This window comes from Hyla sarda, chromosome 11, assembly GCF_029499605.1.
Source record: "Hyla sarda isolate aHylSar1 chromosome 11, aHylSar1.hap1, whole genome shotgun sequence".
Lineage (NCBI taxonomy): Eukaryota > Metazoa > Chordata > Amphibia > Anura > Hylidae > Hyla > Hyla sarda.
The window spans coordinates 28,432,336-28,457,917 of record NC_079199.1 but is presented as its reverse complement, the minus strand read 5'-3'; the positions used below and the strand labels follow the sequence as shown (position 1 = coordinate 28,457,917).

General features: G+C 43.8%; 1 protein-coding gene across 3 annotated transcripts in view; it reads left to right on the top strand.

Moving 5' to 3' along the window:
• HECTD1 (HECT domain E3 ubiquitin protein ligase 1) overlaps positions 1-25,582 on the top strand; it is a 100,202-nt gene that overhangs the window by 16,149 nt on the left and 58,471 nt on the right. For all 3 annotated transcript variants that reach the window (XM_056546023.1, XM_056546024.1, XM_056546022.1), the window contains exons 2-8: positions 13,913-14,156; positions 19,253-19,487; positions 19,640-19,867; positions 20,948-21,229; positions 21,320-21,590; positions 23,692-23,768; positions 24,329-24,427. In XM_056546023.1, coding sequence (XP_056401998.1) covers positions 14,017-14,156; positions 19,253-19,487; positions 19,640-19,867; positions 20,948-21,229; positions 21,320-21,590; positions 23,692-23,768; positions 24,329-24,427 — 1,332 coding nt within the window. In that variant the 5' untranslated portion in view covers positions 13,913-14,016. The remainder of the gene's footprint in view (positions 1-13,912; positions 14,157-19,252; positions 19,488-19,639; positions 19,868-20,947; positions 21,230-21,319; positions 21,591-23,691; positions 23,769-24,328; positions 24,428-25,582) is intronic.

The window sequence follows — 25,582 nt, the reverse complement described above, 5'->3', positions numbered from 1 at the left end:
ATTGGGGTATCCAGTGTAAAGCCCACTAATAGTTCAGGGGTATCCAGAGTATAGCCCACTAATAGTTAAGTTATATTGGGGTATCCAGAGTATAGCCCACTAATAATTCAGTTATATTGGGGTATCCAGTGTAAAGCCCACTCTAATAGTTCAGTTATATTGGGGTATCCAGAGTAAAGCCCACTAATAGTTCAGTTATATTGGGGTATCCAGAGTATAGCCCACTCTAATAGGTCAGTTATATTGGGGTATCCAGAGTAAAGCCCACTCTAATAGTTCAGTTATATTGGGGTATCCAGAGTAAAGCCCACTAATAGTTCAGTTATATTGGGGTATCCAGAGTAAAGCCCACTCTAATAGGTCAGTTATATTGGGGTATCCAGAGTATAGCCCACTCTAATAGGTCCGTTATATTGGGGTATCCAGAGTAAAGCCCACTCTAATAGGTCCGTTATATTGGGGTATCCAGAGTATAGCCCACTCTAATAGTTCAGTTATATTGGGGTATCCAGTGTAAAGCCCACTCTAATAGTTCAGTTATATTGGGGTATCCAGAGTAAAGCCCACTCTAATAGGTCCGTTATATTGGGATATCCAGAGTAAAGCCCACTCTAATAGTTCAGTTATATTGGGGTATCCAGAGTATAGCCCACTAATAGTTCAGTTATATTGGGGTATCCAGAGTATAGCCCACTCTAATAGGTCAGTTATATTGGGGTATCCAGAGTAAAGCCCACTCTAATAGTTCAGTTATATTGGGGTATCCAGAGTATAGCCCACTAATAGTTCAGTTATATTGGGGTATCCAGAGTATAGCCCACTCTAATAGGTCCGTTATATTGGGGTATCCAGAGTATAGCCCACTCTAATAGTTCAGTTATATTGGGGTATCCAGAGTAAAGCCCACTCTAATAGTTCAGTTATATTGGGGTATCCAGAGTATAGCCCACTAATAGTTCAGTTATATTGGGGTATCCAGAGTATAGCCCACTCTAATAGGTCCGTTATATTGGGGTATCCAGTGTAAAGCCCACTCTAATAGTTCAGTTATATTGGGGTATCCAGAGTAAAGCCCACTCTAATAGGTCAGTTATATTGGGGTATCCAGAGTAAAGCCCACTCTAATAGTTCAGTTATATTGGGGTATCCAGAGTAAAGCCCACTCTAATAGTTCAGTTATATTGGGGTATCCAGAGTAAAGCCCACTCTAATAGTTCAGTTATATTGGGGTATCCAGAGTATAGACCACTAATAGTTCAGTTATATTGGGGTATCCAGAGTATAGCCCACTAATAATTCAGTTATATTGGGGTATCCAGAGTAAAGCCCACTCTAATAGTTCAGTTATATTGGGGTATCCAGAGTATAGCCCACTCTAATAGGTCCGTTATATTGGGGTATCCAGAGTATAGCCCACTAATAGTTCAGTTATATTGGGGTATCCAGAGTATAGCCCACTAATAATTCAGTTATATTGGGGTATCCAGAGTAAAGCCCACTCTAATAGGTCCGTTATATTGTGGTATCCAGAGTAAAGCCCACTCTAATAGTTCAGTTATATTGGGGTATCCAGAGTAAAGCCCACTAATAGTTCAGTTATATTGGGGTATCCAGAGTAAAGCCCACTCTAATAGTTCAGTTATATTGGGGTATCCAGAGTATAGCCCACTCTAATAGGTCCGTTATATTGGGGTATCCAGAGTATAGCCCACTAATAGTTCAGTTATATTGGGGTATCCAGAGTATAGCCCACTAATAATTCAGTTATATTGGGGTATCCAGAGTAAAGCCCACTCTAATAGTTCAGTTATATTGGGGTATCCAGAGTATAGCCCACTAATAATTCAGTTATATTGGGGTATCCAGTGTAAAGCCCACTCTAATAGTTCAGTTATATTGGGGTATCCAGAGTAAAGCCCACTCTAATAGTTAAGTTATATTGGGGTATCCAGAGTAAAGCCCACTCTAATAGTTCAGTTATATTGGGGTATCCAGAGTAAAGCCCACTAATAGTTCAGTTATATTGGGGTATCCAGAGTAAAGCCCACTCTAATAGGTCAGTTATATTGGGGTATCCAGAGTATAGCCCACTCTAATAGGTCCGTTATATTGGGGTATCCAGAGTAAAGCCCACTCTAATAGGTCCGTTATATTGGGGTATCCAGAGTATAGCCCACTCTAATAGTTCAGTTATATTGGGGTATCCAGTGTAAAGCCCACTCTAATAGGTCCGTTATATTGGGATATCCAGAGTAAAGCCCACTCTAATAGTTCAGTTATATTGGGGTATCCAGAGTATAGCCCACTCTAATAGGTCAGTTATATTGGGGTATCCAGAGTAAAGCCCACTCTAATAGTTCAGTTATATTGGGGTATCCAGAGTATTGCCCACTAATAGTTCAGTTATATTGGGGTATCCAGAGTATAGCCCACTCTAATAGGTCCGTTATATTGGGGTATCCAGAGTATAGCCCACTCTAATAGTTCAGTTATATTGGGGTATCCAGAGTAAAGCCCACTCTAATAGTTCAGTTATATTGGGGTATCCAGAGTAAAGCCCACTCTAATAGTTCAGTTATATTGGGGTATCCAGAGTATAGACCACTAATAGTTCAGTTATATTGGGGTATCCAGAGTATAGCCCACTAATAATTCAGTTATATTGGGGTATCCAGAGTATAGCCCACTCTAATAGTTCAGTTATATTGGGGTATCCAGAGTATAGCCCACTCTAATAGGTCCGTTATATTGGGGTATCCAGAGTATAGCCCACTAATAGTTCAGTTATATTGGGGTATCCAGAGTATAGCCCACTAATAATTCAGTTATATTGGGGTATCCAGAGTAAAGCCCACTCTAATAGGTCCGTTATATTGTGGTATCCAGAGTAAAGCCCACTAATAGTTCAGTTATATTGGGGTATCCAGAGTAAAGCCCACTCTAATAGTTCAGTTATATTGGGGTATCCAGAGTATAGCCCACTCTAATAGGTCCGTTATATTGGGGTATCCAGAGTATAGCCCACTAATAATTCAGTTATATTGGGGTATCCAGAGTAAAGCCCACTAATAGTTCAGTTATATTGGGGTATCCAGAGTAAAGCCCACTCTAATAGTTCAGTTATATTGGGGTATCCAGAGTATAGCCCACTCTAATAGTTCAGTTATATTGGGGTATCCAGAGTATAGCCCACTCTAATAGGTCAGTTATATTGGGGTATCCAGAGTAAAGCCCACTAATAGTTCAGTTATATTGGGGTATCCAGAGTAAAGCCCACTCTAATAGTTCAGTTATATTGGGGTATCCAGAGTATAGCCCACTCTAATAGTTAGGTTCCATTATCTCTCTTTTCCTCTGGGACAGCCGTCCCTTTTTGGGAAAACTAATAGTTATAGGGTACTCTGTTTTATTCTCTCTGTACACTCCAATCCTAAAAGTTGCTAACTAAAAACTTAGGGATGTAGGAGGATGCTACAGTGCTATTTCCCAAAAAGAGACTTCTGTCCCAGAGGAAAAGAGAGATAATGGAACCAAACTATTTGGCTTAGGTTCACACTGTGGAATTTCTGGGCAGAATTTCTGCTGGAGATCGAGCCGGCAGCACTAGGACCGCGTGGACTACATTGCCGTCCCCTGCATTTCTGAGCAGATCTCCTAAAAGATCCACCCAGAAATGCATTGCCGTCTATGGGGGCAGCAATGCCGGCTCAATCTCCAGCAGAAATTCTGCCCAGAAATTCCACAGTGTGAACCCAGCCTTAGAGTGGGCTATACTCTGGATACCCCATTATAAAAGTGAAATACCCATATGGGCACAGTCACCCAATCCTTGGCTGTGCTTATAAAGGGGTACTCCGCTGCTCACTCAGCACTTGGAACAAACTGTTCCTAAAGTTGGAGCCAGTGATGGGAGCTTGTGATGTCATAGCCCCACCCCCTCATGACATCACACCCCACCCTCTCAATGCAATGCGCCACCCTCCCATCCACTTGCATTGAGGGGGTGGGGGCGTGACATCATGAGGGGCGGGGCTATGACATCACACGCTCCCATGTCCAACGTTCGGAACAGTTTGTTCCAAACGTTGAGCAGCAGGGTACCCCTTTAAACACTATAAGGAGATTTATCAAAACCTGCCCAGAGGAAAAGTTGCTAAGTTGCCCATAGCAACCAATCAGATCACTTCTTTCAGTTTTCAAAAATGAAAGAAGCGATCTGATTGGTTGCTATGGGCAACTCAGCAACTTTTCCTCTTGACAGGTTTTGATAAATCTCCCCCATTGTTTTGTATTTCAGCACAGGATTAATTATTTTTTAATGAATTAAAATAAATGTTAAGTTTTAAAAGGGGATCCCTAGTTAAAGGGGTACTCTGATGGAAAACATTTTTTTTTTAATCAACTTGTGCCAGAAAGTTTTGTAAATGACTTCTATTAAAAAATCTTTACCCTTCCAGTACTTTTTAGCAGCTGTATGCTGTAGAGGAAATTCTTTTCTTTTTAATTTCTTTTTTTTGTCTTGTCCACAGTGCTCTCTGCTGACACCTCTGTCCATGGCAGAAACTGTCCAGGGCAGGAGAAAAACCTCATTGCAAGCCTATGCTTCACTGGACAGTTCTCTACACGGACAGAGGTGTCAGCAGAGAGCACTGTGGACAAGACAAAAAATAAATAAAATAAATAAAAATTTCCTCTGTAGCATACAGCTGCTAAAAAGTACTGGAAGGGTAAAGATTTTTTAATAGAAGTCATTTACAAATCTGTTTAACTTTCTGGCACCAGTTGATTTAACAAAAATGTTTTCACCGGAGTACCCCTTTGAGGGATTTAGTCCCTTTAGGGGCGACACCCCTAAAGGCATTTAAGAGTTATGGCTGTATAGAGGCAGCTCACTGCAGCACATGGAATTACCAGTGAGCTATAGGGGATGTGTGTGATGTACTCGATCACTTCTTCAATCATTGTGTATGGGAGTGCTGAGGAGAGCAGAATACCTCATAGGCAATCAATGGAGCCTTGGTAGACTTTGTCACCTCTCCATTTAGGCAGGAGCTTTGGGTGTCCTGATCCTGAGATTGCGGGGGTCACAGTGGTTGAGGGTCCAACCACTATGACCACTGCCATTTTAGGATCAGCTAAAAAGAGGAGAGAAGATCGCTCCGTGCTGTAATAAGAGAGATTCTCAAATATAAAACAGGCATAAAAGCCGCTCACCAGAGATGATTGTGTAACAGCGTACACAACAATGGTAAGAGTGTAAGTAGGGCTGGGCGGTTCATACCCGATACCGAAATTTTTGGGCTGCACGATATGAATTTTTCCCATACCGCAATACCAGTTGGGCTCCTCCCCCTTGGGAAAGAATTATCAGCCCAGCGCTGCGCTGCCCCCACATCGGGGAACTAATCATACGTGACCCGCCAGTGCTGTTCTGCTCCCCCGCAATTATCAGCCCAGCAGGGTACTACTCACATGTCAAGCACTGCCCTCCTCCTCTTTGTTGCGGGCCGACACCGGCGCTGGAACTCTATACTACAGTGTCTGCCTGCAACAAAGAGGAGGAGGGCAGTGCTTGACATGTGAGTAGTACCCCGCTGGGCTGATAATTGCGGGGGAGCAGAACAGCGCAGGCGAGTCACATGATTTGGTGGGGGAGCAGAACAGCGCTGGCGGGTCACATGATTTGGTGGGGGGAGCAGAACAGCACTGGCGGGTCACATGATTTGGTGGGGGGAGCAGAATAGCACTGGCGGGTCAAATGATTTGGTGGGGGGGGGAGCAGAATAGCACTGGTGGGTAACATGATTTGGTGGGGGGGGGAGCAGAACAGCACTGGCGGGTCACATGATTTGGTGGGGGGGAGCAGAATAGCACTGGTGGGTAACATGATTTGGTGGGGGGGGGGAGCAGAACACCGCTGGCGGGTAACATGATTTGGTGGGGGGAGCAGAACAGCACTGGCAGGTAACATGATTTAGTGGGGGGGAGAGCAGAACAGCGCTGGCGGGTCACATGATTTGGTGGGGGGAGCAGAACAGCACTGGCGGGTCACATGATTTGGTGGGGGGAGCAGAACAGCGCTGGCGGGTAACATGATTTGGTGGGGGGGAGCAGAACAGCGCTGGCGGGTAACATGATTTGGTGGGGGGGAGCAGAACAGCGCTGGCGGGTAACATGATTTGGTGGGGGGGGGAGCAGAACAGCGCTGGCGGGTAACATGATTTGGTGGGGGGGGGAGCAGAACAGCGCAGGCGGGTAACATGATTTGGTGGGGGGAGCAGAACAGCGCTGGTGGGTAACATGATTTAGTGGGGGGGGGAGCAGAACAGCGCTGGCGGGTCACATGATTTGGTGGGGGGAGCAGAACAGCACTGGCGGGTCACATGATTTGGTGGGGGGAGCAGAACAGCACTGGCGGGTAACATGATTTGGTTGGGGGGGGGAGGGGAGCAGAACAGCGCTGGCGGGTAACATGATTTGGTGGGGGGGAACAGAAGAGCGCTCGCGGGTCACATGATTTGGGGGGGGGGGGGTGAATGAAATACCGTTATACACCGTGGAACCGCCATAAGTTACAAAAATACTGTGATACACATTTTTGGTCCTACCGCCCAGCTCTACGTGGTATGGTCTCCGCAGCCCTCCGGCTAGGCAATGGTACATAGTTGGTATGGCTTCAAAGGGAATGCTGGCTCCACGTGGCGCAGGATACAAGCAGGAAGAGACTGGGTAAAATTAAAGGTAGTTTATTTCCCAAGATGCAACGCGTTTCGCTTGTATCCTGCGCCAAGTGGAGCCGGCGTTCCCTTTGAAGCCATACCGACTATCTACCATTTTAGGATCAGGACACCCGAAGCCGTTGTTTAAAGGGAGAGGCAGCAGATGGAGGCCACCATAAACCCTAGATTAGTGGTCTCCAATCAATGGACCTTCAGCTGTTGCAAATCTCTGGACCAGTGTTTCCCACCACAGTGCCTCCAGCTGTTGCAAAACTACAGCTCCCAGCATGCCGGACAGCCTTTGGCTGGGAGTTGTAGTTTTGCAATAGCTGGAGGCATCCCGGTTTGGAAACACTGCTCTAGACAGCTGATCCTGGTGAAATCATTGGGTTGGTCCCACAGTTATCTAATGTGTATGGGCCACCTTTAGTTTGCATTAAAGGGGTATTCCACTGGAAAACATATTTTTTACATTTACATTTTTTTTTTAATCAACTGGTGCAAGTAAGTTCAACAGATCTGTAAATGACTTCTATTAAAAAATCTTAATCCTTCCATTACATATCAGCTGCTGTTATGATCCGCAGGAAGTTCGTTTCTTTTTTTGTTTCCTTTCTGTCTGACCACAGTGCTCTCTGCTGACACCTCTGTCCATTTTAGGAACTGTCCAGAGCAGGAGAGGTTTTCTATTGGGATTTGCTCCTACTCTGGACAGTTCCTGACATGGACAGAGGTGTCAGCAGAGAGCACTGTGATCAGACAGAAAGGGGGGAATTTTTTTTTTTCTGTGGATCATACGGCAGCTGATAAGTACTGGAAGGATTAAGACTTTTTAATAGAAGTAATTTACAAATCTTTTTAACTTTCTGGCACCAGTTGATTTAAAAAAAAATGTTTTCCAGTGGAGTACCCATTTAAAGGCTCTGTGAGAGTCATTGAATGTTTTTATTGATGGGTCACTATCCTCAGCTTATCTAGCTCCTTGGATATAGAACAGTGTAATGGTTCAGGAATGCGCTGCAATGTATAATTAGCATTCATTGTATGTAAATATATGGCACATAGCAGCCAATGCATAATGCTGGCTAGAGGACAACAGAACAGCGGAGAGCAGGTAGCAAGGGATTCCCAAACCATGTTCTGCCAGCTCACTGGTGAACGCCAAGGTAAGCTAAGCCACTGTGTGGGATGCTGGAAAGTTGGCTTCGTCAGGGCATGATGGGAGTTTTAGTTTTGCAACAGCTGGAGGTCCCTCATGTTGGGAAATGTTATCTTCGTACAGGGTTCCCAACCAGTGTGCCTTTTGTCTGGCTGTCCGGGCATGCTGGGAGTTGTAGTGTTGCAACAGCTGGGGGCACCCTGGTTGGGAAACACTGGTCTAGTGGTTCAACAGACACTACAACTTTCTGATCTACCCTCCGTCCTTGTAGCCTGAGACATCATGTCCTGGACTCTGTGTCCTACATTGAAGCTGTCCCAGGATGACGTGCAATGCTCCAATATCCCTGGGACAAGGCACATGTACTTTGTCATAACCAGCTGTAGGTAAACCAATTTAACCCACATTCAAAAGAAGCCACACTGGAAGGGGTGCCGCTATTGCCTTAAAGGGGTACTCTGGTGGGAAACATTATTATTATTTTTTTTTAATCAACTGGTGCTAGAAAGTTAAACAGATTTGTAAATGACTTCTATTAAAAAATCTTTACTCTTTCGGTACTTTTTAGCAGCTGTATGTTACAGAGGAAATTCTTTTCTTTTTGAATTTCTTTTTTTTTTTTTTTTTTTGTCTTGTCCACAGTGCTCTCTGCTGACACCTGATGCCCGTATCAGGAACTGTCCAGAGCAGGAGAAAATCCCCATAGCAAACCTATGCTGTGTCAGCAGAGACCACTGTGGACAAGACCAAAAAGAAATAAAAAAAAAAAAAGAAAAGAATTTCCTCTGTAGCATACAGGTGCTAAAAAGTACTGGAAGGATTAAGATTTTTTTTTTTTGATAGAAATCATTTACAAATCTGTTTGAACTTTCTACCACCAGTTGATTAAAAAAAATATACAATGGTCCCTCAAGTTACAATATTAATTGGTTCCAGGACGACCATTGTCTGTTGAAACCATTGTATGTTGAGACCAGAACTCTATGGAAACCTGGTAATTGCTTCTGAAGCCACCAAAATGTCATCCAAAAATAGGAAAAAGTGAGGATTAAAGAAAAATAAGTAGATAACTAATATAGATAAAGCAAATCCTTATATATAAAAGTAAGAAAGATCTGCTGGGAGCTGTAATCACTGTCTATGTCGGTGTTTCCCATCCAGGGTGACTCCAGCTGTTGTAAAACTACAACTCCCAGCATGCCTGGACAGCCAAAGGCTGTCCAGGCATGCTGAGAGTTGTAGTTTTGCAACAGCTGGAGGTACCCGGGTTGGGAAAGACTGGTCTATCTATATAGAGGACAGGATCTTCTTCAGGGTCCTGTATAGCAAATGCAAAATGGAGCTGCCTTTACCTGGTGTCCAAAGGAGCAGCTAACTGTGGTATAGGTAAAGTGTACAGAACATGTAATACTTCCCTGTACTGTAGGGAGGCGCTACCAGACAGTCAGTGCATACACTTCAGTAGTACAGGTGTAAATGCCCATTCTTATTGGTCGGTTCTTCCGGCCATTGACAGGTTTCACAGATCTGGACTGTCTGTAGCATTGTATGTTGAGTCTGGTGTCAAGTTACAGTGGTCCAGAAAAGACCATTGTATGTTGAAAATATTGTATGTTGAGGCCATTGTAAGTTGAGGGATCACTGTATATATTTTCCATCGGAGTACCCCTTTAACATTAGCCCAATCCAGTGTTTCTCAGCCAGTGTGCCTCCAGCTGTTGTAAAACCACAACTCCCAGCATGCCTGGACAGCCAAAGGCTGTCCGGGCATGCTGGGAGTTGTAGTTTTACAACAGCTGGAGGCGCCCTGGTTGGGAAACATTGGCCTAATCTAATACTTTTTGTTCTTCATTCCCTTTGATGTGGGTGAAGTATCCATGACACATGCCGTATGCCATGTGACAGTAGAGCGCAGTCATTCGTAGTGGGGCAGCGCCTCTATTATGACTAAGGAGACACCTTTTGTGTATATTAATAGCTCTTATTAAAGCCGCATTGATTATATCCTCTGTAAGTGTTCTGTTTCTACAAGGCGGAAACTCATTGTGGGGGTGGACCTGCCGGGGGCCTCCATGTGACTACACTCACTAGTGACAGTTCCTTCTGCTTCACTCCCTCATGTTCTGGAACCTGATGAAGACGTGTGAATCACCGCAAAACACGTTGTGCTTTTTTACAATATTTTTATTTATTTTTAATAAAACCTTAGGGTTTTACTCATTTGAAACTTAGGCTGCGTTCACACGGACGGCTAGACCCGTCCCGTTTTTCTCCCATCAAAAATAAAAATAAGACAATAATGGATGTAAACGGATGTTATCTGTTTGTATCCGTTATTGTGCAGTAAATAAAAAAAAATGTTTTTTGTTTTGAGCATGCTCAAAAGTAAAAAAAGATAAAAAAAAAAATGGATTGAAAAAAGATGCAAACAGATGACATTAAAGGCTCATCAGTTTTCCATAGACTTCAATGTTAAATTTACTGTGTCCATTTTTTTTCTTCCGTTTTTTTGACGGAAGAAAAAATGCTGCATGTGCATTTTTTTCTGCCGTCAAAAAAATGGAAATGAGTGCAGACGAGTACAAACTGATGTAGACGGATTGTAAAAAATCCCATTAACATGAATGGGATTTTTTTAAAACCGTTTTTAATTCGTTTACAGCCTGCAAGAACGGAACCGAAACAGGGATAAAAAAAAACGGGGACAAGCAGCCGTGTGAACGCACCCTTAGAGGACTATTTTGAACTTTTGATTCTGGAAGATGAGCGCCTGTTGCAACCCTTGGTTGTGTTTTTATGTGGTGTGAATATGTCTTCTGTTTTGTGTCATGTTTTTCTGTAGTACAAGGTTATCTTCTGGCTTTAATAGTGTTTGTAAATGTCTAGCACGTTGTTTCTCAACCAGGGTGCCTCCAGCTGTTGCAAAACTACAACTCCCAGTATTCCCGGACAGCTAAATTCTGTCTGGTCATACTGGGAGTTTAATATTTCAACAGCTGGAGGCACCCTGGTTGGAAAACACCAGTCTAATATTTCCAGTTTTCTATGTCAGGCACATTCCTCTTTTGGATTTGTGTGTGTGTGCGTGTGTGTGTGTGTGTGTGTGTGTGTGTGTATGTATGTATATATATATATATTTATTATAGTGAATCCTGGTAGAAAAAACAGACATGGCCGCACATCCACAATTTAGTATTATGATCTAATTTCTTCTCAGCATAATTTAAAAAACGAACAGGTTGTTGGTATATACGTTTTCAGCAAAAGGTACAAAGCCCACTCGCCACGTCAAGGCCACCTATTAAGAGTGGGTTCCTAACGTCCCTAGCATAAAATGGCGTAGCACTGGGCGGCGCCCACCACCGCCATGACACCAGTACCCACAGGGGGAACGACCGACCAGCAGAGCGGCCCCAGTGCCACCCAAACCAGTCTCCGGGCCACACCCCCCACAGACACGGCGCCGCAGCAGCAATGGATGCCGCACAGCACCACACCAGTGTGAACAAGGTGTAATAGCTCACTTACCATGTGCTCCCAGTCAGACTGGGAGACTGCTAGAAAATGAAAGGGCCCAGGTGTAGATACCTGCTACTTATAAAGGGTTGGGCTGAGGGGGGTGGGGAGGAGTGCAGGCCAAGTGGAACAAAAAAAAAGGAGGTGATAGAATACACAATGTGAATCCTGGTAGAAAACAGACATGGCCGCACATCCACAATTTTGTATTATGATCTAATTGCTTCTCAGCATAATTACAAAAACTAACAGGTTGTTAGTATACGTGTAGACTAGCTACTGTGATGTCTCCCTTAGGGTGCATTCACACCACGTTTTTGCAATACAGTTCCTGTATCAGGTTTTTGATGAAAAACGGATTCCTCAAAACCTGTATCAAAACTGTATCAACCTGACTAAACTGTATCAAAAGGTGTATACAAATTTTAACCCATATACGGTTGAAAACTGTACACGGTTTAAAAAATCATGCCCGGTTGCATCTGTTTTTAAAGGAGATATCCAGTGGTGAACAACTTATCCCCTATCCTAAGGAAAGGGGATAAGTTGCAGATCGCGAGGGGTCCGACTGCTGGGGGGCCCTGGCAGCCCGTGGGAAGGGGGCGTGTCAACCTCCGCACGAAGCTGCAGCCAACACGCCCCCTCAATACAACTCTATGGCAGAGCCGGAGCGCTGCCTTCGGCAATGTCCGGCTCTGCCATAGAGATGTATTGAGGGGGCGTGTCGGACGCTGCTTCGTGCAGAGGTCGACACCCGCTATCTGGCCGGAGAGCCTGGCCCTCGTACAGAGAGATCGCAGGGGGCCCCAGCGGTCGGACCCCCCGCGATCTCAAACTTATCCCCTATCCTTAGGATAGGGGATAAGTTTTTCACCACTGGACTACCCCTTTAAGAAAAAAACGTATAAGTTTTTAACTTTTCACTCCATTTTGAATAAAGTTTCACTTGTTTGATTTAAATTCCAAGAAAAAAAACTGTGCAAAGTCAAAAACCGTATGGTGAAAAACAATGGAACCGTACGCACATACAGTTCTGTACGGTTCCCATTGACTTCCATGTAAAAAAGTATACGGTTTAATACAGTTTTTCACCCGGACCAAGAAATGTGGTAGACTACGGTTTTGGGTATGGGTATAAAACTGGACAAAACCGTATAGGATGCAAAACGCACTAAACCGAATGATGCGTTTGACATACAGTTTACAATGTTAAGTCAATGCATACAGTTTTCTATACAGTTCCATACAGTTTTTAACTTGAAACGTATACGGGAACTGTAGGACGAAAACGTGGTGTGCATGCACCCTTACAATGTCCACACAGAGAGAAATAGGCGGCAAGATCTTCTCTTTTAATACATTCTTAGAAGTAGCAGCAGCATGGAGGACATTATAGATCAGTATAAGCTGCGTAAACAGATTTTTCTGTATTACCCTATATTTCCAAGTTTCTTATATTTCCTCCTTCTATTGATATAGGCAAAGTTTTTTGAAATATTAGTGCACAGAAATAAGCAAATCTACAGTAAGATTCACTGAATCCGCTGCCATCGATGAGTTATGAGCTGGGGAAGCGGATGGCATTGTGCTTTTCTGGCTGGCCAGCAGAGAAATATACGGATCTATGTCCATATGAATTGACAATGCTTTCATGGTCATGTACATTCATGTGTTCTCGGCGTTTGCTGCAGTGTTCGGCCAGGCATCCATGCATTTGTGTCTATTAAAGGGGTACTCCGGTGAAAACCTTTTTTCTTTTAAATCAACTGGTGGCAGAAAGTTAAACATATTTGTAAATTACTTCTATAAAAAAATCCTAATCCTTCCAGTACTTAATAGCTGCTGAATGCTTCAGAGGAAATTCCTTTCTTTTTGGAACACTGATGACATCACGAACACAGTGCTCTCTGCTGACATCTCTGTCCATTTTAGCAAGTATGCATAGCAGATGTATGCTAAGGGCAGCATGGTGGCTCAGTGGTTAGCACTGCTGCCTTGCAGTGCTGGGGACTTGGGTTCAAATCCCACTAAGGACAACAATAAATAAAGCGTTGTTATTATTATTATAATAACGTCAGCAGAGAGAACTGTGGTCATGATGTCATCAGAGAGAATTCCAAAAAGAAAATAATTTCCTCTGTAGTATTCAGCAGCTAATAAGTACAGGAAGGATAAAGATTTTTTTAATAGAAGTGATTTACAAATATGTTTAACTTTCTGCCACCCAGTTGATTTAAAAGAAAAAAGGTTTTCACCGGAGTGCCCCTTTAAATTGACTGACTAAAAAGCTAAGCAGAGGTTTTCCTGTGATAGTTGTAATATGTTTCTATAGGGATTCTTACACTGATGTCTGTGTTCCCTTCTGGTCTCCAACCCAAACTGCAGAACATACATAATCAGCTTATAGCAGAGGCTCACACTTCACAAGCGCCTGTGTTCCTCTGGCCAGGCCGGGATTAACCTGCTTTATCTGTGACATTAATAACTCATGGCCTCTCTCTGCTCCTTCTCCCTGCAGGTGAGGGCCCCAGCCGACAGATCAAGACTCTGTTGAGACGAAGAGCTGAAGAATAGACCTGTCACGACGGTCCGAGTGGAAGCTGCTCTCCAGGCACAGCCATCATGGCTGACGTAGATCCGGATACGCTGCTGGAATGGCTGCAGATGGGGCAGGGGGATGAGCGGGACATGCAGCTCATTGCCTTGGAACAACTTTGCATGCTGCTGCTTATGTCCGATAATGTAGACCGCTGTTTTGAAACGTGAGTTTTGCAATTCACCCCCCCAATCCCATCCTATTTACAGTATATTCTGGCCTTAGAGTATGTTCACACAGACCAAACACGTTCATTTTGAAAACGTTTTTGACATTGTAAGTCTATGGAGCAGTGACAAAGATTACTAAATATACATTGCATATTTTTTGTTTTTACCTTATAGCAACCGTATATAACTGTACGGTTTTAAACCGTATATGGTTTGAAAACGGATGTCCGGTTGCATACGGTTTAATACCGTATTGTGCAAACCGGATGGAACCGTACGCACATACGGTTCTGTACGGTTCCCTTTGACCACCATTTAAAAAAAAATAAAAAAAACGTATAAGGGTTGTATCCGGTTTTTCACCCGGACATAAAACTGTAGTAGACTACGGTTTTGTGTAAAAGTAAAAAAACAGATAAAACCTTAAATGGTGCAACATGTATACTACCGGATGCTACGTTTGGCGTACGGTTTTCAATGGCATGTCGATACATATGGTTTGCAATCCGGTTCCATACGGTTTTTACACTGAAACCGGATACGGGAACCGTATTGCAAAAAAACGAGATGTGAATGCAGCCTTAGACTTTGGCTGAAACGCGTCTTATTGTTTGCACCTAGCACTGTGCGATTAAACACGTTACACTTGGCAGAAGAATAAGTGAGTGCCGGGATTCCTTTCCTTAAAGGGGTATTCCAGGCAAAAACTTTTTTTTTTATAAATCAACTGGCTCCAGAAAGTTAAACAGATTTGTAAATTACTTCTATTAAAAAAATCTTAATCCTTCCAATAGTTATTAGTAGAGATGAGCGAACTTGCAGTAAATTCGATTCGTCACAAACTTGTCGGCTCGGCAGTTGATGACTTATCCTGCGTAAATTAGTTCAGCTTTCAGGTTCTCCGGTGGGCTGGAAAAGGTGGATACAGTCTTAGGAAAGAGTCTCCTAGGACTGTGTCCACCTTTTCCAGCCCACAGGAGCACCTGAAAGCTGAACTAATTTATGCAGGATAAGTCATCAACTGCCGAGTCGACAAGTTCGTGACGAATCGAATTTACTGTAAGTTCGCTCATCTCTAGTTATTAGCTTCTGAAGTTTTCTGTCTAACTGCTCAATGATGATGTCACGTCCCGGGAGCTGTGCATGATGGGAGAATATCCCCATAGGAGCTGGACAGCTCCCGGGACGTGAGTCATCAGAAAGCAGTTAGACAGAAAACAGCAACTCAACTTCAGAAGCTAATAACTATTGGAAGGATTAAGATTTTTTAATGGAAGTAATTTACAAATCTCTTTAACTTTCTGGAGCCAGTTGATAAATAAAAAAAAAGTTTTTGGCTGGAATACCCCTTTAAAGCAATACTGCCTTCCGCGTGCACCACTACGGAACTCGAGTGCCGACCCTTTTCTTAGTTATTTCCAAACCTGGGTGCCTCCAGCTGTTACAAAACTACAACTCCCAGCATGCCCGGACAGCCGAAGGCTGTCCGGGCATGCTGGGAGTTGTAGTCTTGCAACTGCTGGAGGCATCCTGGTTGGGAAACACTGACTCACACTTTCATTCTCAAACTCTTGCATTCTCTTGCCAGTGGGACAAAGCATTCCATTTGATGTAGTCCCTTGATTTTAGTGACCAGTGGACCCTAAGCAGGGATAAGATACCTTTGGCCTGTCCCATATCTGGTCGCTAGGTCAGTGTTGAAAGCTTTTAACCCCAACAGCAGATTTTCGTATCTGAAGCAGAGCTGGCTCTATAGACAAGCGGCTCACAGACATATGTGAGTGACTCTGAGACAGACTTGACACATTTTACTATGAGAAACACTTAAATTCCCCAGTCTCTTAAAGGGGTACTCCGGTGGAAATTTTTTATTTTTTTTTATTTTTTTTAAATCAACTGGTGCCAGAAAGCTAAACAGATTTGTAAATTACTTCTATAAAAAAAAATCTTAATCCTTGATTTATTTTTGTTTCCTCAAATGTTAAAAGCCATAACTTTTTTTTAAATTTTTTTTTTTGACAACTAAGCCACATGAGGACTTTTTTGCAGGACCAATGACACTTGTTAACGTCATCCTCAATTTTTCCCCAAAAATTAGATGTAAAACAAAATTACGCTGTTACCACTGTTCAATGTGTAGTATTGTTTTTCGGATACATTCTATTATAATTCGCAGTTAGTTGAGGGGCGCTTTAAGGAGGATCGCTCCTAGGTGGGCTCTACCATAATTCATGTGCTTGAAAGGTAATGCAGAATGTCGCTGAATTACTGGATGGCTTTGGTGGTGTAAGCTGCAGATGGAAAAACAAGGATAATCTTTTAAGAATGACGTCTGGATTACTATGAATTGGAATTTTTTTTTTTTTCAACAACCTCTGTATTAGTGGGAAAAAGATCTCTCTATATTACAATCTCCCCTTGTCCTAGTGCGCAGTGTGGACACTCTGACCCTTTTTTTTTATTGTTCTGTATCTTCTCTCTTTGTAGTTTATATTGTATTATCAGCAGTCAGGCTCTGTTCACATTGCCGTCATTGTTTGTCATTACAATTGTAAACAATGAACAGTGGTTTGTGTTGCCGTTCACCTCCAGGTAATTGCCCCATTAACCCCTTAACAACCACGGACCTAAATGTACGTCCTGGTGTACTTTGTGCACCAGAACGTACATTTACGTCCTATACATGACTGCGAGCATCGTAGCGATGCTTGGGTCATGCGTGGCAGGGACCCGCCGGTAATGGCCTACATCTGCGATCGCACGGTTGTCCGCCATTAACCCCTCAGATGCCGTGATCAATACAGATCATGGCATCTGTGGCAGTGTGGCTACAGTTTCGGCTGATGTGATCGCCCGCGGGGATCTGTAAAAACGTGTGTGATCAGTGACCTCAAAAACTTTGACAGTAAAATCGAAAGTTTTTGGACTTGGCCACTGGTCCTCTGTGTCCATTGACTGAAATCATCGTCACTATGAGGTGATAACGTGTATAAAAATGTGGGGGACGATCAGACATTGCTGAATCTATTACGTGGGGACCTAATCGTAAATAGACTTCCTTATGATAATTGTACCATGTGCAAAGGCCTTGAATGCACATTATAAGAGCATCATATTTTCTGTCTTCACTTCACTGCCAGACCAAGAAATGCCGCCCATAGGTTTACGACTTTTTTTCTACACCGTTGCAGAATATTGCTCCTGCTCTGCTCAGTCTTGCCACGTGAAGGTGATTGCAACATAGCAGATACTCCGAAAAGAGAAGAAAGAATTTACAGATTTGTGTTTTACAATTTTAAAGGCGTTATCTCCTTTAGACATCCCTTTTTCAATTTATTTGAGCATATGGATGTAGTAAAGGGGAGGCCCATCTCTATCAACCGGGGCACAGAGCCCACAGCAGCAATGTAAATGGTCATTGTGTAATGCTGCAGTGGCCAGGCAGAGGTTCCCCTGACAACGCTCATTGACCAGGGATTTTTGCGCACATTGCCTCTCTCGTTTGAGGTTATGCTCACTTCTCCTGGTGATTGACACACAGGGCTCACCTGCTCTCGACAGCCCTACACATGCCCTGTCAATGTGTATTATGGTGCATGCGTGCCGCGTGGAGGTCAGAATTAGCGCACGTGTATCGTAATACACACTGACAGGTTCTCTAAACTGGACTACCGCCTCAGACGACCCCTGTGTGTCAGTCACCAGGAGGAGCAGGTGTGATGTCAGTGGTGAGAGGTGTGTGTCGCCTCTCTTGCACGTATTTTTTTTTAATAATGGACCTAAAGCAATTAAATCCCCCTACAAAAGGTATGCCTGGCATAAGCTTGTTAAAGGAGAACTCCGGAAAAGGATAATGATCGTCCATACTGCCGGCAGTAAAAAAAAAAAATAAACAGGTACATACCTTCCTTCGGTAACTGGCTCCGGCCTCCGCCGCGATCCTCTTCCTGGTTGCCGGTGGTCGGCGAGTCATACTACACTCAGCTAATCACCGGCCGCAGCGAAGTCCCGGCTCGGCCGGCGATAGGCTGAGTGGCAGTGTGATGTTTTCGGCCCCGGCACCAGGTGCCGGGGCCGAAAACATCACACTGCCACTCAGCTTATCGCTGGCCGAGCCGGGACTTCGCTGCGGCCGGTGATTAGCTGAGTGTAGTATGACTCACCGGCAACCAGGAAGAGGATCGCAGCTGAGGCCGGAGCCGGTTACCGAAGACACTGGAGGAGTGAAGGAAGGTATGTACGGTACCTGTTTATTTTTTTTTTTTACTGTCGGCAGTATGGACGATCATTTTCCTATTCCGGAGTTGTCCTTTAACTACTGAATTACTGTGCATTAAAGCATATCTAGTATTCATCTGTTCAGCAAGGGTGGAGGCAGCACAACCAAATGTAGTCCCAGATATGCAGGGGTGCAGGCAGGCACAATGGCACGGTCCCAATCGCAGACCATGGAAGTAGAGCCAAAGGAAAAATGATCCTTGCAGCAAACCCATAAAGTGCAAAACAAATGAGGTTTTATTAACCTATGTGGACGATACAACGCTTCAGCAGCATCACGCTGCCTGAAAGGCAGCGTGATGCTGCTGAAACGTTGTATCGTCCACATGGGTTAATAAAACCTCATTTGTTTTGCACTTTATGGGTGTGCTGCAAGGATAATATTTTCTTAGTATTCATCTGTTGCTATACACCACTACTAGAGATGAGCGAACTTACGGTAAATTCGATTTGTCACGAACTTCTCAGCTCGGCGGTTGATGACTTTTCCTGCATAAATTAGTTCAGCTTTCAGGTGCTCCGGTGGGCTGGAAAAGGTGGATACAGTCCTAGGAAAGAGTCTCCTAGGACTGTATCCACCTTTTCCAGCCCACGGGAGCACCTGAAGGCTGAACTAATTTATGCAGGATAAGCCATCAACTGCCGAGCCGAGAAGTTTGTGACGAATCGAATTTACTGTAAGTTCTCTCATCTCTAACCACTACCACCTATGCTTCTGGCGGTAGGTTAGAGGGAGGTTGCTCATGGCTTCTGCACCACTTTATAAGAATTTTGCACCAAACCCACAGTCTTATGTTCTTATGTGTTTGTATAGGTGTCCTCCTCGTACTTTCCTGCCAGCTTTATGCAAGATCTTTTTGGATGAGAGTGCCCCCGACAATGTGCTTGAGGTCACCGCCCGCGCTATAACATATTACCTAGATGTGTCTGCTGAATGTACCAGGCGCATTGTGGGGGTAGAAGGAGCCATAAAAGCGCTCTGCAATCGGCTTGTGGTGGTGGAGCTGAACAATCGGACCAGTCGGGATCTCGCTGAGCAGTGTGTGAAGGTGAGAAACACGGTTATTCCAATGTAACTAAGTAATTCTTTCTTGTTCTTGTAGCACCAACATGTTCTGTAGAGCTGTACTTAGATATTCAACACCGGTCTCTGCTCCCAGTGGAGCTGCAGCTCTAATATCCTATTTGTTTTCTCCTCCAGGTGTTGGAGCTGATCTGTACGCGAGAATCTGGAGCAGTATTTGAAGCCGGTGGCTTGAATTGTGTTCTGACTTTTATCAGGGACAGTGGCCATTTGGTTCATAAGGACACTCTGCATTCTGCTATGGCAGTGGTGTCGCGGCTGTGTGGTAAAATGGAGCCACAGGATGCATCTTTAGAGATCTGTGTTGAGTCTCTCTCTAGCCTTCTGAAGCATGAGGATCACCAGGTGAGTTTTGTGCTTTGGTTCAGCAAAATAGTAAAAAGTAGGGATCGACCGATATCGATTTTTATTTTTTTTTTAAGGGCCGATACTGATAATCTGTGGCCTTTCAGGCCGATAGGCGATAACTTCTACCGATATTCCGGTATAAGTTTTCGGCTATTTCTCCACCCCCCCGGCCCCGAAGAAGCCGCTGCAGATCATTGATTTAAAGTGGCCGCTTTAACCCCTTCCCGCTATAGGACGTATGCATACGTCCAATCATCCGACACGTTCGCGCAATTGGATGTATGCAAACGTTATATCGATCTCCTGCACTGCCGCGGGCAACGCAGTGGAAGGGACCCGGCTGTTAATCACAGCCGGAGTCCCACCGCAGCTGCCGGAGCCGCGATCGCGCTGCTCCCGGCAGCATTAACCCCCTAGATCCCGTGATCAATCCTGATCACGGCATCTGTGGTGTTGACAGGGGGAGTGCTCTCCCCCTGCTTTTCAACGGTGGCGCCGTGATGCGATCGCGGGTCGCCGTTGGTTACTATGGCAGCAGGAGGTCAGATCATGACCTCCTGTATGCCTGCTACAGAAGCCTGTGAGATCCAGCCAGAGGCTGTAGTGTCTGCAGCTCATCAGGTTATACTGTACTGCAGTACAAATGTATTGCAGCATAGTATAACCTGTAAAAAGTGTAAAAAATAAAATAAAAAGTTCTTCAATAAAAGTATGAAGTGTAAAAAAAAAAAAATGCCCCTTTCCCAATAAAAGCCCTGTATTATCACCAAAAAAGATCAAAAACACAAATCATATACATAATAGGTATTGCCACGTCCGTAATGACATGTACTATAAAACTATAATGTAAATTATCCCGCACGGTGAATGCCGTAAAAAAAAATCATCAAAAAAAGGGTCGAGGGGCGGGGCATTATCGGATTATCTGCAAGGTAATTGCCGATACCGATAACGCCCAAAATCGTGAATATCGGCCGATAATATCGGCCAAACCGATAATCGGTCGATCCCTAGTAAAAAGCAAATTTTATTGCAAAAAAAAATCTGTTTCTATAACTTTATCTGAATTTCCACCAGGTTTCAGATGGTGCGCTGCGCTGTTTTGCTTCTCTGGCAGATCGGTTTACACGCCGAGGTGTCGACCCGGCACCATTGGCACAGCACGGACTTACTGAAGAACTGTTGTCTCGTATGGCAGCAGCCGGAGGAACTGTTTCAGGACCATCATCTGCTTGCAAACCTGGACGTGGTACTAGTGGCGGCCCTTCAACTTCAGGAGACTCTAAAATCAGCAACCAAGTCTCCACAATAGTCAGCTTACTGTCAACACTGTGCCGCGGATCCCCTGTTGTTACACATGTATGTTTTAATGATGACGTATTTTTTTTTTTAAGTAGTAGGATGATTTGAAATATAATATGGATTTTATAAATGTTATTTCCTTGGTAGGACTTGCTTCGGGCTGAGTTACTTGATTCAATGGAGAGTGCTTTACTGGGTGATGAAAGATGTGTACTTGACACTATGCGACTTGTAGACTTGCTGCTGGTGCTGCTTTTCGAAGGCCGCAAGGCATTGCCTAAATCTAGTGCTGGGTCCACTGGCCGCATCCCTGGTTTAAGGCGACTAGACAGCTCTGGAGAGCGCTCCCATCGTCAGCTTATTGACTGCATTCGTAGCAAGGATACAGATGCCCTTATAGATGCCATTGACACAGGAGGTAAGCATATGAAGAGCTGGGGACTTTGCAGAAGCAGCAAATCTTTTATTCAATGTGGGATCTCTTTCTCTTATAGGATAACGGGATCTGCCCCATTTTCATTAGAGTAATAGTAGCTACGGTCATTTGTAGCACATTTACCTTCCCTTTGTTCTGCTTGATGACTGATTTTATATCAGTATTCAGGGTTCCCCTAAGATTCATTTCAGTCAATGGCACCGGCTGAGACTGTATGTGAGTAGATGATGACCCTGTTACTAGAATAGGGGGCTAATTAGTGGGCTGAAAAATTTAAGAAGTCCCATGCCTAGAAGTACAGAAAAACATGTCCCCTATCCGCAGGATAAGTTTTAGATCAAGGGGGGTCCGACCACTGTGGCCCCTCACGATCTCCTGTACGGAGCCCCAGCTCTCCCCCAGAGCAGCACCTCATGACCCTCGCCCTCTTAATATATCTCTATGGGAGAGCCGAAGATAGCCGACTGGCTCTCCCATAGAGATATATGGAGAGGGGTGGCGGGTCCACTTTGCACAGGGGTCGTGACGTGCTTCTCTGGGGGAGCCAGGCTCAGTACAGAAGATTGCGAGGGGCCCCAGCGGTTGGACCCCCTGCGTTCTAAACCATATCCCCTATCCTGTGGATAGGGGATGAGTTTTTCTGTACTTCTAGGCATGGGACTTCTTCTTTAAAGGGGTACTCCGCTGGAAAGATTTTTGTTTAAATCAACTGGTGCCAGAAAGTTAAACAGATCTGTAAATTACTTCTATTAAAAAATCTTAATCCTTCCAGTACTTATCAGCTGCTGTTATGATCCACAGGAAGTTCTTTCTTTTCTTTTTGAATTTCCTTTCTGTCTGACCACAGTGCTCTCTGCTGACACCTCTGTCCACTTTAGGAACTGTCCAGAGCCGGATAGGTTTTTTATGGGGATTTGCTCCTACTCTGGACAGTTCCTAAAATGGACAGAGGTGTCAGCAGAGAGCACTGTGATCAGACAGAAAGGAAATTTAAAAAGAAAAGAACTTCCTGTGGAGCATAACATAACAGCAGCTGATAAGTACTGTAAGGATTAAAGGGGTACTCCGGTGAAAACCTTTTTTCTTTTAAATCAACTGGTGGCAGAAAGTTAAACATATTTGTAAATTACTTCTATTAAAAAATCTTAATCCTTCCTGTACTTATTAGCTGCTGAATACTACAGAGGAAATTATTTTCTTTTTGGAATGCTCTCTGATGACATCACGAGCACAGTTCTCTCTGCTGACATTATAATAATAATAACAACACTTTATTTATTGTTGTCCTTAGTGGGACCCAAGTCCCCAGCACTGCAAGGCAGCAGTGCTAACCACTGAGCCACCATGCTGCCCTTAGCATCCATCTGCTATGCATGGTTGCTAAAATGGACAGAGATGTCAGCAGAGAGCACTGTGCTCGTGATGTCATCAGTGTTCCAAAAAGAAAGGAATTTCCTCTGTAGCATTCAGCAGATAATAAGCTAATAAGTACTGGAAGGATTAAGATTTTTTTAACAGAGGTAATTTACAAATATGTTTAACTTTCTGCCACCAGTTGATTGAAAAGAAAAAAGGTTTTCACTGGAGTACCCCTTTAAGATTTTTTTAATAGAAATAATTTACAAATCTGTTTAACATTCTGGCACCAGTTTTGCAACAGCTGGAGGCACCCTGTTTGGGAAATACTGATATAGAGAGCTGTCAATCACGGAGTAGGACCTCCCACATGACTACCTGTCACAGAATGAGCAGAGATATAGATGGGGGAGGTTTATCAAAACCTGTGCAGAGGAAAAGTTGCCCAGTTGCCCATAGCAACCAATCAGATCTCTGCTTTCATTTTTAACAAGGCCTCTGCAAAATGAAAGAAGTGATCTGATTGGTTGCTATGGGCAACTGGGCAACTTTTCCTCTGCACAGGTTTTGATAAATCTCCACCCTAGTCTTAGGGATGTCCAATCACTGGGCAGTTCTGCTGGTAGATAGAGGAGTTATAGGTAACAGCTTGTTGTAGAGAGCTTTGGGTTAATAAGGTATTTTCCTGTTCCAGATTCATAATGTGATTTTTTTTTTTTTTTTTCAGCATTTGAAGTTAATTTCATGGATGACGTGGGCCAGACCCTTTTGAACTGGGCTTCTGCTTTTGGCACTCAGGAGATGGTAAACTTACACTTTGAGATATGGCGTACGTGAGAGGCCCTGAAAGGGGTACTCCGGTGTTTTTGTTTTTTTTTGTTTTTTTTTAAATCAACTGGTGCCAGAAAGTTAAACAGATTTGAAAATGACTTCTATTAATTACCCTTCCAGTACTTTCCAGCAGCTATATGCTACAGAGGTAATTCTTTTCTTTTTGAATTTCTTTTTTTGTCTTGTACACAGTGCGCTTTGCTGACACCTGATGCCCGTATCAGGAACTTTCCAGACCAGGAGAAAATCCCCATGGCAAACCTATGCTGCTCTGGACGGTCCCTGACACAGACAAAGGTGTCAGCAGAGAGCACTGTGGACAACACAAAAAAGAAATTCAAAAAGAAAATAATTTCTTCTGTAGCATACAGCTGCTAAAAAGTACTGGAAGGATTAAGATTTTTTTTAATAGAAGTCATTTACAAATCTGTAACTTTATATAACCAGTTGATTTAAAAAAAAAAAAAAAAAAAAAAAAGTTTTCCACCGGAGTACCCCTTTAACTGTTTATAACAATGTGGGCTTTCTTTTAGGTGGAATTCTTATGTGAACGAGGGGCTGATGTCAACAGAGGTCAGAGGTCATCTTCATTACATTACGCTGCTTGCTTCGGGCGACCTCAGGTGGCAAAGGTAGGAAGTTGTGAAAGTGAAACTAGTAGATCTGCTCTAGACTGAACCCATCACTGGGAATTGGGTCATTGGATTGACGCGGCTTTAGGAAAGCCTTCCGGGGAGGTCAGAGTATTCAATGGGCAGATTAAAGCTACATAATACAAGTGACCTCTTCCCTGACATTGTGATCTCACATTGTGATTGCCACAGTATTGTCTGAAAAGATCACTGGCAAGTAGATGAAGATAGCTGCTTGCCAGACTTGGAAGGCTATGTATTTATTTCAGATGTCTTAAAGGGTGGAAAAGGGGTACTCCGGTGGAAAACCTTTTTTTTAAATGAACTGGTGCCAGAAAGTTAAACAGATTTGTAAATGACTTCTATTAAAAAAATCTTTACCCTTCCAGTACTTTTTAGCAGCTCCCATGATGTTTTAACCTCCTATCATGTGATTTAATTGCTTTATAGGTGCACAGTATCATTTGGGTTACAAATAGCGACGTGATGTACAGAATGTCTTATGGTTTTTCATAAATCAAAATGTACATATAGAGACATGTCAGAAGTTTGTATTGGTGGTAGCTTGGGTGCTGAGACCCCCACCCTCGCTAAAATGAAGGGGAAGAATCTCCAATGGTGCACGTTTTACCCCTTCATCTCCACTCTGCACAGCTAAAGCGAGCAAACCTCTGACATGTCACTGAAGATATATCCAAAATATGTTCGTGATTGTTACACTTTTAGTGGGTTATATAAGCCATTCAAGGGATTATTTGTAAGTAGGAGGGAAAAAACTGCTGCAATGTTCTTGCATAAACAGCACCACTCTTGTGCTCAGTTCATTTGTGGTATTGCTGCACAATTCTTCTTAAGTTAAAGGAGAAATCACATGCCTAGAAGTACAGAAAAATGTATCCCCTATCCATCGGCTCTCCTCCAGATTGGCACGTCACGACCCCCGCCCGAATTAGGGGCTGCCACGCCCCCTCCATATATCTTTATGGGAGAGCGGTTTGGCTATCTATGGCTCTCACATAGAGATATATGGAGGGGACATGGCCATCCTCGCTTCTGGCGGGGGGCGTGATGTGCTGCTCTGGGGGAAAGCCAAGGCTCCGTACAGGAGATCGTGGGGGCCACAGCGGTCGAACCCCCCCCCCCCAGCAATCTAGA